The 13,934-nt window shown below is 44.4% G+C and overlaps 1 protein-coding gene across 2 annotated transcripts in view; it reads right to left on the reverse strand.

Moving 5' to 3' along the window:
- PLPPR1 (phospholipid phosphatase related 1) overlaps positions 1-13,934 on the reverse strand; it is a 302,656-nt gene that overhangs the window by 27,782 nt on the left and 260,940 nt on the right. For both annotated transcript variants that reach the window (XM_073591221.1, XM_073591219.1), the window contains exon 4: positions 8,242-8,374. In XM_073591221.1, coding sequence (XP_073447322.1) covers positions 8,242-8,374 — 133 coding nt within the window. The remainder of the gene's footprint in view (positions 1-8,241; positions 8,375-13,934) is intronic.

The raw sequence follows: 13,934 nt of genomic DNA on the forward strand, positions 1-13,934 counted from the left end.
TGAAGCAGTCAATGCTGGTTTGGGCATAGAGGCCCCAAATCTGTATCCAGGTCCTAGGTTCCCAGTGACTGTGTGTTTTGGGGAGACATGGACCTGAATCCAAAGCAAAACCACTCCAAAGGTCATCCAAGCGCACACCTCCCAAGGAATAGAGCCCTCTTTAAAGCGGGGTTCCACCCAAATTTTGAACAATATCTGTATGTATTCTCTTCCTTGCCTAGATGCTGACATGCCATTTAAAAAAATTTAAATCGCTGTAATTGCCTTTTATTTTTCTATTCTTCTTTGCACTTCCTGTTCTCCTCCCATGGGAGTAGGCGTGTATCTAGCCTCTCCCAGACTCCTGGGAGCTAGTCTCAGGCTTCCCAGGATGCCACTGAGCATGTGCAGGGACAAGCGGTGAATGCTGGGAGCACAGCATTCATCACATCCAGGAAATAAATGCTTGTGGGCTTCAAATGCCCACAATTAAGATGGAAACCGCCTGCAATGAATAATATAAGTTATTCTTTCCGACAAAATCTGACACAGATGGACATATTACACACAATATGTGAGTAGGTAATGCTGAGAAGAAAAGTTTGTGAATGAACTCAAAAAAAAAAAAAAAACGATAGATAGGTGGACCCCCGCTTTAAAGCCAGGGCCCATTGTCAGTAGGCAAGAGGCTACCCTGCAGTCCCCTCCAAAAGACCCTGCCCCGAGTTGGGTCTTTTACAGTTGGTAACTAGATAAGCATAAAATTGATTAACAATGGTAATAACACAATTTAGCATACAAAGTGATTAACAGTAAGGACTAGGCATAAGATGACATTTGGCATCCAGATCAGCATAAACAGTAGCAAGGCCACCTCAAGTGCAGCAGTGAGCAGTAATAAAGTTGAATCTACTGAGTGCTAGAACTATACTGCCAGAGTGCGTTTATGGCGGTGATGCTAGTCCTAGATTGACTGGGTATGCATACTCCAAAAGAAAAGGAGGACGGTAGCAGAGGGGGGAGGGGAACAAAAAGAGCTTGTAGAATAATTACTAAAGGAGGAGTAGTCTTTCAAGATGTTTTTCTGCCAGCTATCATTGCGGCCCTTTAAGTGTCCTTGCACTTAAAGCGTTTGTTAACCCCAAAAAGAAAAAATAAAGATCCTGTTACCTTAAAGCATGTTTTACAGCACAGTGCTTGTGCTGTGTCATTTGGACCCCCGTATCACCTAAAAAATACCTGGCTGATCTTGCCTGGCTATACCCTCCCCTCTGTAAACAGGCCACGATAATCATAGCTGCTGAGCCCTGACATTGTGGTCCTTTTGCGTAACTCCGTCAGCTGCAGCATGCTATCTGTCTCCTGTGTTCTTCTCCCCCTCCTCCCCCCTGCCCTCTCTGCCTGTCTCTGATCTAACAGTGCCCCCCCCCCCGCTCCTGCTGCTCTCATTTAAGCTATTATTTGCTCCCATCCTCTCTGCACCATTACAATAATTGTCCCTGTGCCTGTGTTCAGTAAAAGAAAATGCACGATTGTACCTGTATGAGCTCCGCTCCCACTGCTCAGCTGATTGTCTCAGCGCTCTCTTTCTCCTCTCTCCCCCTCCTTTCCGGCTGATGTCAGCGGAATGGCTCAGCCCCGCCCACTGCAGCTGTGAGCCAGAGAGATAAGGGAGGAGAGGAATCATCTGAGCGCCTGGAGCGGAGCTCATACAGGTACAACTATGCAGTTTTTTTACAGAACACAGGGACAATTATTATAATGATTCAGAGAGGGTGGCAGCATTTAATAAAAGTGGGTTAACAACCACTTTAACGACAGTCCCAGATAACCTGCATGCAGTATAGGTACAGTTTAGTCTTGTCACGAGTGTAAGGTAGATTTGGTTCCAATGTAGGAAAGGTTCAGTATAATGCAGTATAAGGTTAGTATAGGTGCAGTCTAGATTTGGAATAAGTGTGGTATAAAGCGCAGTATTAGTGCGGTATGCAATGGGTACACTTGGTGCCCTACTCTCAGTGGTTCAGTCCTTGCTAGCAGTATCAGCAGTGGGCAAATAGTCCTCTCACCAGTTTCTGGAATGCTGCAATGACCTCTTGCTGTAGAAGGGAGGGCCCCTTGGTCCCCTCTGAAAGCCTCCAGTCACCAACGGTGGGAAGCAGAGGGTGAATGGTTGCTTCAGTCTCCCTGCTGAAGCAGTCCAAGTTTTGTGATGTGGGCGGTGCTGCGATGGTGAGGTATTCTCATTCCCAGTCTCCGGCTCAGATCTCTGCTGATATGGTCTACCACTGGCAGGTGAATATCCAGACAGAGTTTCTCTCTCTCTAACCTTTGTGCCAAGAGGAAGAGCTTTCCCGTCAGTTTATTAAAATCATCTCTCCATGCCCCTACTGCACAGTGGCTATTGGGATCTATATTGCAACAAGTCTATTCATCCCATTATAAGGCTGCGGTCTCAAACTACCACTCCCAGTATATGTCAGCCCTCTTCATAGAACACTATGAGTTTGCTTGGCTTTAGCTCTACCCCTGCTGGCCAGAAGAGGATGGTTCAGAATAGCATCAGTATCTCAGATAAACGGAGAGAAGAATAAAAGGCAATGTCTCTGTCACAGGAACCACCGTGACTTGGGCTCCTGGAGGGGCCTGGGGGCCAGCCTCCTTTCCATCAACTACAGACCCAGGACTAAGGAGACCCCCTTCTTGGGGTTACAACTTGGGGTTACAAGGAACATTCTCCCCAAGAGGGTTGTCACAAATACTGGCTGCAGGGACCTTTTCTTTCCATATCCACTTGTTTGTTATATTTCTCTTTTTTGAAGGACTGTTCCCTTGTGTTTGCACCACACCATCTTCTCAGGGTTTAGTAGCCGCGGCTGTGGAACTCTTGCCTGGCTACAGTAGAGACTGCTCCTGAAAACATTTTCCCAGCTGTCGCTCCAGCTCCTGACCTGGGAGGATGTCGCTTTTTGGACTGTATCATCTTGGGGCTTGAAGCTATCAAATGGTACCCTGGAATTACCGCCTCTACTTCAGGATCACCCTGATAGCATACTGTTCGGGTGTCTCTGTTCCATGTACTCCTGTGTCAGTGCTGGGCTGTCTGGGGTGGACATTGTTTAGGATAATGTGATCAAGCTCGTATCTGATTTTGTGTGGTATAAATTCTGTTTGAATGTTTTAATAAAGGCTGTTCCTGTTTGCACCTATGCTAGTGTCATCTAGTTCTTGGGTGCAATTCACAGGTATAATCCCTTTTTCCTGTGTTCCAGTGGCAAGGAAGCAGCTCTCTGGTGGAGATACCCAGTTGGGATGTCAGGAGTCCTTCACAGTCTCCTTCTCCATAGTACTGTAGCCCCATAGCTTGCTATACTAAAATTCTAAAACTCATTGAAATATAGAGTAGCATTTGCTTGCAGCAGGAATATAATACGACTGAAAATTAAAAATGAACAGCTGTTAAACTCAGTATCAAAGCAAGCTAGTCATTTTTAGTGGGCGTACAACCATATTAACATGACTAAAAGGAATTGTTCATTGCAACACTTTTACTCTGTCAAGCCATAATGTTATCAACCTCCACACAGCTGTCAGTTACCATGTAAAAGTTCACACCAAACTCTCATTATAAGAAAAAGTGTGTTTTATTGATGACATTAGTCTTGTGTAACAATGTTAAAACTAATGGGTATGCAAAAAATTACATTCTGTTTGCTCGGTGAGCTAAATTACTATACTATACCAAAGCCCGAGACCAAGTAACATTCCAATAGTAGTAAACATGTACAAAAAATAAGTGTGTGCCCTGATAAAATATTTACCAGGCTTAAATTGGCAAAGAAATGCTATACTGGCAGCAATGTCACAATGCCCAGATTAGAAAGGTTACACTCTGTATGAGCTTCCAGGTATTTCCCAGTAGCAGCGTACTCAGTCTCAGGATATGCTCTTGGTTGAAAAAGACTTTATGGTTTTTGTGAACAACACATCCAAGAGTCAACGGGTTCTAAAAAAATGGATATCATAACAGACAGTGGTTTTTAAAATCCTCTTGTAACTATAATGCAATTTGAAACAGTAGCACATGTTGCCATTATTTGAGCATAGGTGTGCTTTAACCACTTCAATACTGGGTAATTCCCCCTCCCTCCTCCTTGCATAAGCCAATTTTCTGCTTTTAGTGCTGTTGCACTTTGAAGGACAATTACGCAGTAGGTTCTGTTATAAAATTTTGCAAATAAGTTTTTTTTTTCTTCACTGATGTGTGCTGATGAGGCTGCACAGATGGACACTGATAGGCTGCACTAATGGGCAACTGATGAGGCTGCATTGATGGGCACTGATGGACAATGATGATGCTGCACTGATGAGGTGGCACTGATAGGCCCTGGTGAGGTGGCACTGATGGCCACTGATAATCTGCAACGATGGGCACTAATGAAGCTGCACAGATGAGGCGACACTGATGGACATTGATAGACAGCACTGATGGGCACTGATAGGCAGCACTGATAGGCAGCACTGATGGGCATTGATAGGCACTGATTGGCACTGATGGGGCTGCACTGATCATCAGGACACTGATGATCAGTGCCCTGATTATCAGTGTAAGCAGTGTGCTGACAGGCTTGCTGGTTATCGACAGTCCTTTCATCACACAAACAGAGCATGTGAGGAAAGAGCTGCTGATAACCAGCCAGTCTGTTTACAAGTGATCAGCTGTGATTGGACACAGCTTATAACTTAGTAAAGGGCTGCTGTGATTGGCTCTTTATCCCAATCTGTGAGCAGCTGTGTCTGACATGGTGTGACGTGGTCACAAAGCACACTTGATGCGCACAGCAGGAGGTGCACATTGGGTGTGGCTCTGGGAGGATGTCTATGGACACCCTCCCTAAACTATAGTACCGCACTGTAGCCATCTTTTGGCTATAGCATGGTACTAAAGTGGTTAACGGCTGCATCTGTAGAGTGGTATTTACAACTGTCCTGATTCTGGGTTCAGCTCTTGGGTGTTGCCATGTTCTCAGGTAAGACAATCCCTGCAAGACCTCCCCCCTTTACAAATCTGACCTTTTCAAATACAACTCCTACCCCTATGTTGCTAAACAAACCTACTACACCACTCCCATCAAAACCCCCTCATCCAATGCTTGTCATTTCTTTTCTACCCTTACTTCCTAGCTTCACCCCCACTGCCTCCACCCACTAACTTACTGCCCATGAGATTGCTAGTCATTTCAAAAACAAGATCGACACAATTCGTGTCCAGATCTCCAGTGTCCAGCTTTCTCCTCCAACTAATATACCAGGTCAAACACCATACTCAATACTTTACTCCTTCGACCATGTTACCAATGAAGTTGCCCTCCTCACCACCTGTCCTCTGGACCCGGTCCTCTCACAATTACTATGGCCCCCCGTCCTACTCTATCGTAAACTCTAACCCACACCTTCAACCTCTCCCTCTCCACCAGCAACTTTCTCTCCATGCTCAAACATGCACTGGTACCCCCCATACTTAAAGATGCTCTAAAGGCTCAAGGTTTTTTTTCAATGCATGAAGGTAAAAAACCTTCTGTATGCAGCAGCTCCTCCAGCCCCCCTAATAATTACCTGGGCCCTATCTTCCTCCAACGATGTGCACAAGAGCCTTGGCTTTCTGGGGACTCTCCCTCCTTATTATAAGTATACATATATACAGCGCTTACAGAAATACACGTGCTCGTATAAAGTGCTTAGGTGCTCATAAAATATATTGCTAAAGTGCTACATATAACACATTCACATATAAATGCAAAAAAAAACAGTCAAATATTGTGCAAAGTGCTCCATTCAGAATAAAGTGCTTTAGTGCTCCAATGATAATTCCAGGTGCTGTGTGCCATGCTCCCCTCTTGTGACCCCAGAAATTATGGACCCTTTGTAGTCTGTGGGTCTTAAACGCTTGTGATCTATTGATCTAGTGAGATGGGATGAATTCCACAGAAACTCTCCATATAAACAGGGGTCTTGGGGATGGCCAGAAAAACAGAATTCAACAGGTTCCCAAAAATAGAAAGAGAAGCTGATAGTGGAATACTGCAGGGTCACACAATAAGCGCATTGCAGGCGCCACTTACTAGACAGTGGAAGGAACAGGCATCAGTAAAGAGAACAGCTCTTCCGGGTTCGCCGCTGCTCGGCGTGTGTTCCACGGAGGGCAGAAGTGACGTCAGTAGTTCAAAATAGCAGGAAATGCACCAATGCGTTTTGCCCCTCCCCCAGGGCGTCATCAAGGACATTAAGTTTCAGTATATCTCCCTCCCTATTGGCTGAGACTGCAGTGGGAGTCATTGGCTCCCACTGCTGTTAATCACAGCCAGTGAGCCAATGAGGAGAGAGAGGGGGCGAGGCCGAGCTGTGGTTCTGTGTGTGAATTGCAAGCTGCTTGCTCTGGGTGCACTTGGCAGGAGGGAGGGGCCAGTAGCACTGGCAGGGGACCCGAGAAGAGGAGTAACGGAGCTGCACTTTGAAAAAAATTACACAGGTAAGTATAACATGTTTGTTATTCGAAAAAAACTCCTTTAATATGACTTTAAAAAACCCTCACTGGCCCCACCTGTTTGAATAACTTAAGACCCATCTCCCTATTCCCGTTTGCCTCCAAGCTTTGTGAATGCCTTGTCCACATCCGTATGAGTTGCTATAGTACCGACAACAACCTTCTCGATTCCCTACAATCTGGCTTACACCCACATCATTCCACTGAAACTGCCCTACTAAAACTCACTAATGACTTACTAACTGCTAAAACTAATGACCATTACTCAATACTTATACTGTACTATTAGACTTTTCCGCTGCCTTTGACAAAGTTGATTGCTCACTCCTCCTCGATAAACTCCACTGCTTTGGCCTCTGCGACTCTGCACTTACCTGGTTCTCCTCTTACCTATCCCAGCGCACTTTCAGTGTCACATACAACAGCAACTCCTCTGCTCCTCTTCCTCTTTCTGCTAGGGTACCCCAAGGATCTTTCCTTGGGCCCCTTCTATTTACTCTCTACACCTGTTCCTTGGGCCAATTGATAACCCCCCACAGCTTCCAAAACCACCTTATGTCGGCGACACTCAGATCTATCTTTTTACTCCCCAGCTCATCCCCTCAAACTCCTCACTACATATCAGTATGCATGTCACATCACTTCCTCAAACTCAATCTTTCTAAAACTGAGCTTGTAATATTTCCTCCTACCCAATCCCCCCCTTATGAATTTACCACTGAGATCAACAGCACAGTCATTGGTATCTTCACACATGCCAGGGTGCTAGGTGTAATCTTAGACTCCGACCTCTCCTTTGGGCCCCACATCCAATCACTGGCTAAATCCTCCCTGCTCAACCTCTGCAACATTTCCAGGATTCACCCCTTCCTGACTAACAATGCCAAAAAACAACTTATCCACGACTTTGTTATATCCCGCCTTGATTACTGCAACTCCCTTCTCCCTGGCCTACCTTTACACGGGCTATTCCCCCTTCAGTCTATTATGAATGCTGCCTAGACTTATACACCTTACTAACCAATCTGTGACTGCTGCCCCTCTCTGACAATTCCTTCAGTGGCTTTCACTAGCCCAACATATACAATTAAAAATACTAACCACAATGTACAAAGCTATCCACAAAACTGCCCCCAGCTACATCCCCAACCTCATATGCAGTTATCGCCCAAGTCTTCCTCTCTGCTGCTTCCAAAACATCTTGTTCTCCAGCTCCCTTGTCAACTCCTCCTATGCTCACCTCCAGGACTTCTCTAGGACCTCTCATCCTCTGGAACTCCCTACCCCAGTAAATCCAGTCAGCTCTCACCCTGTCTGCCTTTAGACGATCCTTGAAAACAAATTTATTCAGGGAAGCGTACCCCACCTCCAGTTAGGAATTGTACTTGCGTTACCTCCCTCAGATCGTCCCCATGCAGCTATCAACTCTTGTACCACCTCCCACTTCCTTTAGATTGTAAGCTCTGTGAGCAGGGCCCTCCTATTTCTTCTATCTTAAACTGTATTGTAATTGTACTGTCCCTCTTTATATTGTAAATCACTGTGCAAACTATTTGCGCTATATAAATCCTAAATAATAGTAATAAGAAGAAGACAAAGGCAAACATCTTAGCTGAAAAGGGCAAAGTAATCATCCACTATAAAAGGCATTGGTGTTTTTTTCAAGTTCATTTTTAATTATAATAATAAGCTATAAACAACAATAAACACTTACTCACCTATAAATCGTATGATTCGCCTTATTAACGGATTCAAGTAACAGCATTCTCCAGTCAGAATCATTTTTTCTTGAACTATCAGGTTTTCTCTTGTGGACTTAATGAAATAAGTAGCTATCTCACCAATAAAAATCTAGGAATGGAAAGAAATAATAAAAATAATAATAATAAAATGTAATTACCTAATTAAAAAGTAAACAATGCAGTTTAAAGCATTAACCAGGTTACAATATACTTATACTCAAGCATCAGGGTATAACACAAAATAAGTATGGACAAATAAACATGACATTTCAATCTTCATGAATGAGGAAGACGTCAAGGGGGAGATTTACTAAAATTTAAGTGTGCAAAACCTGGTGCAGAGCTGCATAGAAGCCATCAGCTTCCAGGCTTCATTGTCAAAGCTTAATTGAACAAGCTGAAATTAGAAGTTGATTGGCTACCATCTACAGCTGCACCAGATTCTGGGTGGTCCAGTTTTAGTAAATAGTCCCCCCAAGTGTTCTAAATAGAGAAAAGCACTCAACGTTAAAGTTTATTGACCATTAGGTACATTTCATCCATTTTTGCTGTAAATGTGCATTATTTTCCTGTAGTAAGCTTACAAATGCATCGTACCTTCGTGTGGTCACTTTTGCAGCCTGTAGACCTCAAAAGAGTGAAGCGCAGTAAGGTAAGTTGTTGTGAACTAAAGAAAAATATTCTCAGACTTCACCAATTTTACCTCACTTTACTACACTTATGCCCCGTACACACGGTCGGACTTTGTTCGGACATTCCGGCAACAAAATCCTAGGATTTTTTCCGACGGATGTTGGCTCAAACTTGTTTTGCCTACACACGGTCGCACAAAGTTGTCGGAATTTCCGATCGCCAACAACGCGGTGACGTACACCACGTACGACGAGACTAGAAAAGGCCGGTTCAGAACCAAGAGCGGCACCCTTTGGGCTCCTTTTGCTAATCTCGTGTTAGTAAAAGTTTGGTGAGAGACGATTCGCGCTTTTTCAGACTCGTGGCTTTCAGATCGTTTTCTGACGTTCAGTTTGTGCTTGTGGGTTTGTATCTGCTCTTCAGTGCGTGCAGTCAGTTCGTATCGGAGTTTTCTGTGTGATCTTGCCTGCTCGTAGCTGTTTTTCAGGTCGCTCTTCACAGGCCTTGCTGTTCTTCAGTGCGTTCTGTTACTTCGTTCTGAGCAGCCGACCGTTTTCTAGCCATGTTTCATATGCGTACTCCTCGTAGAGTTCGTGCTGTGCGGGGGCTTGGTGTTGGGTTCCTGACCTTGACACAAGTCCAGTCCATGAACAGGGTGGGGAGGAGTTCATGGACCAAGAATTGGTTGCTTCAGCGTGACCAGTTCTCTCATATGCCTTTGCTCCGTGAGATCCGTGAGAATAATCCTGATGATTTCAGGAACTTTCTCAGGATGACGGACCCCGTGTTTCACCGTCTGTTGGCTTTGCTGACCCCCTATATTAGCAGGCAGGATACCTGCATGAGGCAAGCCATCACTCCGGAGCAGAGGTTGGTTGCTACCTTGCGGTATTTGGCCACAGGGAGAAGTCTACAGGACTTGAAGTTCTCGACAGGCATCTCCCCCCAGGCTCTGGGGATCATTATCCCAGAGACCTGTTCTGCCATCATCCAGGTCCTGCAGAAGGAGTATATGAAGGTAAGATTTTTATCCTTTAATATCACATTTTATTGTATTGAATGTTTGCTAATATATTGTATTTCTTTCCTCATTCTCTAATTACCATGATTGTAATATGCTGTGAATGTCCCCTTTGTTCTCATGCATGCTGGATTTTTATGTAATTATTATTTTAGGTCCTTCATACATATTTGCCCTTCAATAACCTCTCCAGCATGGTGTCTCCTGCCCTATATTCACCTCATGTAGTCACTTAACAATGTATTTTATCAGCTCCATAGTAGTGCTTTACCCCAAACACCCCCTAAAATGTTTGGAAATGTTATTTTTGATTTAAATTCAGGCAGAGGGCCAGAGGCTTTTTTTTGTGGTGTCCCCAAATTTTTTGTAACCCTCCCCCCCAACTGCTAAGTCAGCTGATCCCAATTCTCTATCCTCAATCATCTATCTGCTGACTTTGTCAAACCCATACACACTATACCCATCTCTTTACTGGTCAGATTTATGGATGAATTCCCCAAAGCATGTAGTGCAAGGGCCTACCTGTATAATTTCCAATGGTACTGTTTAAAGTTCTTGTATTCTATTATGATCTTGATAGGTAATAGCAGAATGTCCAAATGTGCTCAAATGTGTACAGTGTGTATTTATATCTTTGTATTATGACACTTCTTACCTGTCCAGTGGGCTGCCAATAGTGTAACTAAGGAGGGGCTGTTCCAAGTAATACCCTGTATTTAGGCATTCATCTCTCAATGAAGTGAAGAGGGTTACCTGTCCAAGAGTCCCCCCCCCCTATAATGTTAGAAATGGCCCATGAGAGGGGGGGGAGGGGGAATATGATAGGTGTACCTTATACTTTGTTGTTGTAAAATTCCCCTTAATAAATGCTATCTGGAGGTTGACCCATAATGTTTGTGTCTAATCTGCTTGCCATGTTTCTGTGAAAAAATAGTAATGTTTATTGTTTTTTCCTCAACAGTTTCCTTCCACGCCACAGGAATGGCAGACTTTGCCCAGCGGTGGGACTTGCCTAACTGCGGAGGGGCAATTGATGGGAAACACGTCCACATCGTCCCACCACCCAACTCGGGGTCGTACTATTATAATTACAAGGGGTTTAATAGTATAGTGATGTTGGCGGTGGTGTCGGCTAATTACGACTTCTTGTATGTGGACGTGGGGAAGAATGGCCGGATGTCCGATGGTGGAGTGATCGCCCAGACGGAGTTCTACAGGCGTCTCCAGAATGGCAGCTTGGACTTGCCACCTCCAGAGGACAATGTTGAAGGTCTCCCATTTGTGTTCGTTGCTGATGAAGCGTTTGCGCTGGGGGACCACCTGATGCGGCCATTCCCGATGAGGACCCTCACCCCGGAACAGAGGGTTTTTAATTACCGGCTGGCCAGAGCCGAAGAGTGGTGGAGAACACATTTGGAATCCTGGCCAGCCGGTTCCGACTATTTCTGACACCCATCCATATGGCGGAGTATAAACTGAACCATATTATACTGGCGTGCTGTGTTCTCCATAATTTTTTAAGAAAACATTCAGCCAACTATGCTGGCTCAGTTGGGCCTGAGGCCGGAATACCAAATACATCAACAATGACGGCGCTTGAAAGCGGCTGTCCTGGCTTGCCCTCCCTGAGTGCCCGTGATGTCCGGTTACGATACCTGGAGTTCTTTGCGGGTAGGGGGGCTATCAATATGCCACACAATCTGTGACACCTTTTTCAAATAAAAAACAACCAAAAGCAATTCTTGGTGGACATTTACTGCTTGTGTTTGTTTGAGCTGACCCTGACAGAAATGTGTTGAGTGCAGAAAATGTCGTGATTGGGTAACCTTATAAAGAATAGTGTTGGCTGGTACTTTCTAAATGCAAAAACACATTTCACTACAAGTGCACTTGCAACTGCACTGAACCTGCACTTGTAGTGCAAAGTGTATTTGCCCTTAGGAAATAACCCCCATTTTTGCATAAAACAGCTATTACATCACCCCAAAAGTGTTGTAGTGTTGAGACAATAATCCACACATTCTTGAGTAAGGCACTTTTTTATACCTGCACAATCACATGTGCATTTACCAAAGGTTTTTAAAACAAAACAACATGTTTGTTGTATAACAATTTTTGGGGGGGGCATTATCAAAAATCGAAATATCCATTTCAGATAAAACAGGCCTGTGTAAAACCAACAAGAAAGCCAAAAAACTTGAACTTACAAAGTTCACATTAGGTAAAACCTGAAGGCTATATCAGACATCAGTATTTAGGAACTGGGTTTGATATAGCGTTCAGATGGGGGGAAATCACCCCTGGAAAAGCCAAATTTGGAAGATGCACACCAATTTACGAATGTCAACATGTGCTATCTGCCATCAGGGGGGATCAAGGGACGTGTTTTGGGGGAGCAAGCCCTTCCTCAACGCTACTTTATAATTGAGGAAGAGGTTGCACCCCCAAAACGCGTCCATTGATCTCCCGTGATGGCAGATAGCACATGTTGGCACTCTGTGTGCATCCTCCAAATTTGGCTTTTCTAAACATTGTAAAAATTTTAGTAAGATAAAACAGGTGATTTTGTGGGGTTTAAATTCGCCCCAAAACATCAATGATGTTATTATTTTTTTTAATAACATCACTGATTTGTTGCTGGATGTTTTGCAATTGGAGATTACACCCCATGATCTCCCCGATCAGTATCTGGGCACTTTCAGATGTAAAGCGTTCTGGATCCCGATCACCTAAAAAGAGATAAAGAACAAAAAAAACAGGTCTCAAAAATCTGCCAACATCCATCTCTTTTACCTGAGCCTGTGGTCGCAGACACTCACCTGTTGTGGTGCCAATCTCCACCACATCTTCTTCTTCCTCCTGCTCTTCTTCTTGGGTTGGTATTTCCCCTTCTTCCAGAGGGGGGGGGGCTCTGGTCTCCTGGGATGAGGGGTGTCCGTGTCTTTTCTCCCCTATGTAAAACAAAAATGGTATAATTAGCACACAGATATTTGATGACAGAACTAGAAATAGGAAACATTGCTCGTAAGTGGGGTACAATTGTCTATTTTAGCCGAGTTCCAAGATGTATATTTTTTATTGCCCTTTGTCAAGCTGCAATACTTTACCTGTTTGGTACAAGCTTCACACATGTAACCCCCCCTATAGTATACACTGGAGCATCAGTGTGCCCCCCCTAATAAAAATGGTGTTCTTGTGTCCCACACTAGTGCTCCAGTGTCCAGATGTGAAAACAGCTGCTCAGTGTCCTCTCCTTACACACAATCTAGTTGGCATTTCATTCTAGTAACAAACCCATCTACACAAACAAATATTTGGCATCCAAGTAGGCCCAAAAAAAATGTGGGAAAATGCATATGGCCTAAACAATGGTGTTCTAGAGGCCGAAAGAAAAATGTTTGATACGAACGAATAATGGGCCCATGAACATTAAAGTTGACCTTTTTAAACGTTACAATTACTAAAAGCATATGGAGCAGAACGAACGGAATAAAGACAGAAAGAATATGAACACAGCACAACTACTTACTTTTTTGCAGCACTCTCCGGATCTTTCGGTACTGCTCTGGCTCTCTCAACTTCAGGTCCGACCACCGCTTCCTGAGCTGATCTTTAGACCTTCGTACCCCGAAATTCCGCTCAAGACTCCTGACCACTTTACCAATGATTTTGGCCTTTCTGATGTTGGGGTTGGGGTAAGGCCCATATTTTCCGTCATAGTCGGACTTCTTCATGATGTCTACCATCTCCAACATCTCCCCAAACGACATATTTGTGGCCTTAAAACGTCTCCTTCTGGATCGGGACGTGCCTGAATCCGGGCTTTCCTCCTCCTCGTTGTTAGAATTATCACGCACCTGTTGTAACTCCGCCATCATGCTCTTCCCCCACTGCGCCGAACGAAAAGGGGCGGGGAATAGACTAGAAAGAACGTCAGGGGCGGGCGGAGTTACACGCATGCGCAGTGTGTATAAAGCGTAACACGCGTGCGTATTACGTACGATCTGTGAGCGGA

Source organism: Aquarana catesbeiana, linkage group LG01, assembly GCF_042186555.1.
Source record: "Aquarana catesbeiana isolate 2022-GZ linkage group LG01, ASM4218655v1, whole genome shotgun sequence".
In the NCBI taxonomy this organism is placed as follows: domain Eukaryota; kingdom Metazoa; phylum Chordata; class Amphibia; order Anura; family Ranidae; genus Aquarana; species Aquarana catesbeiana.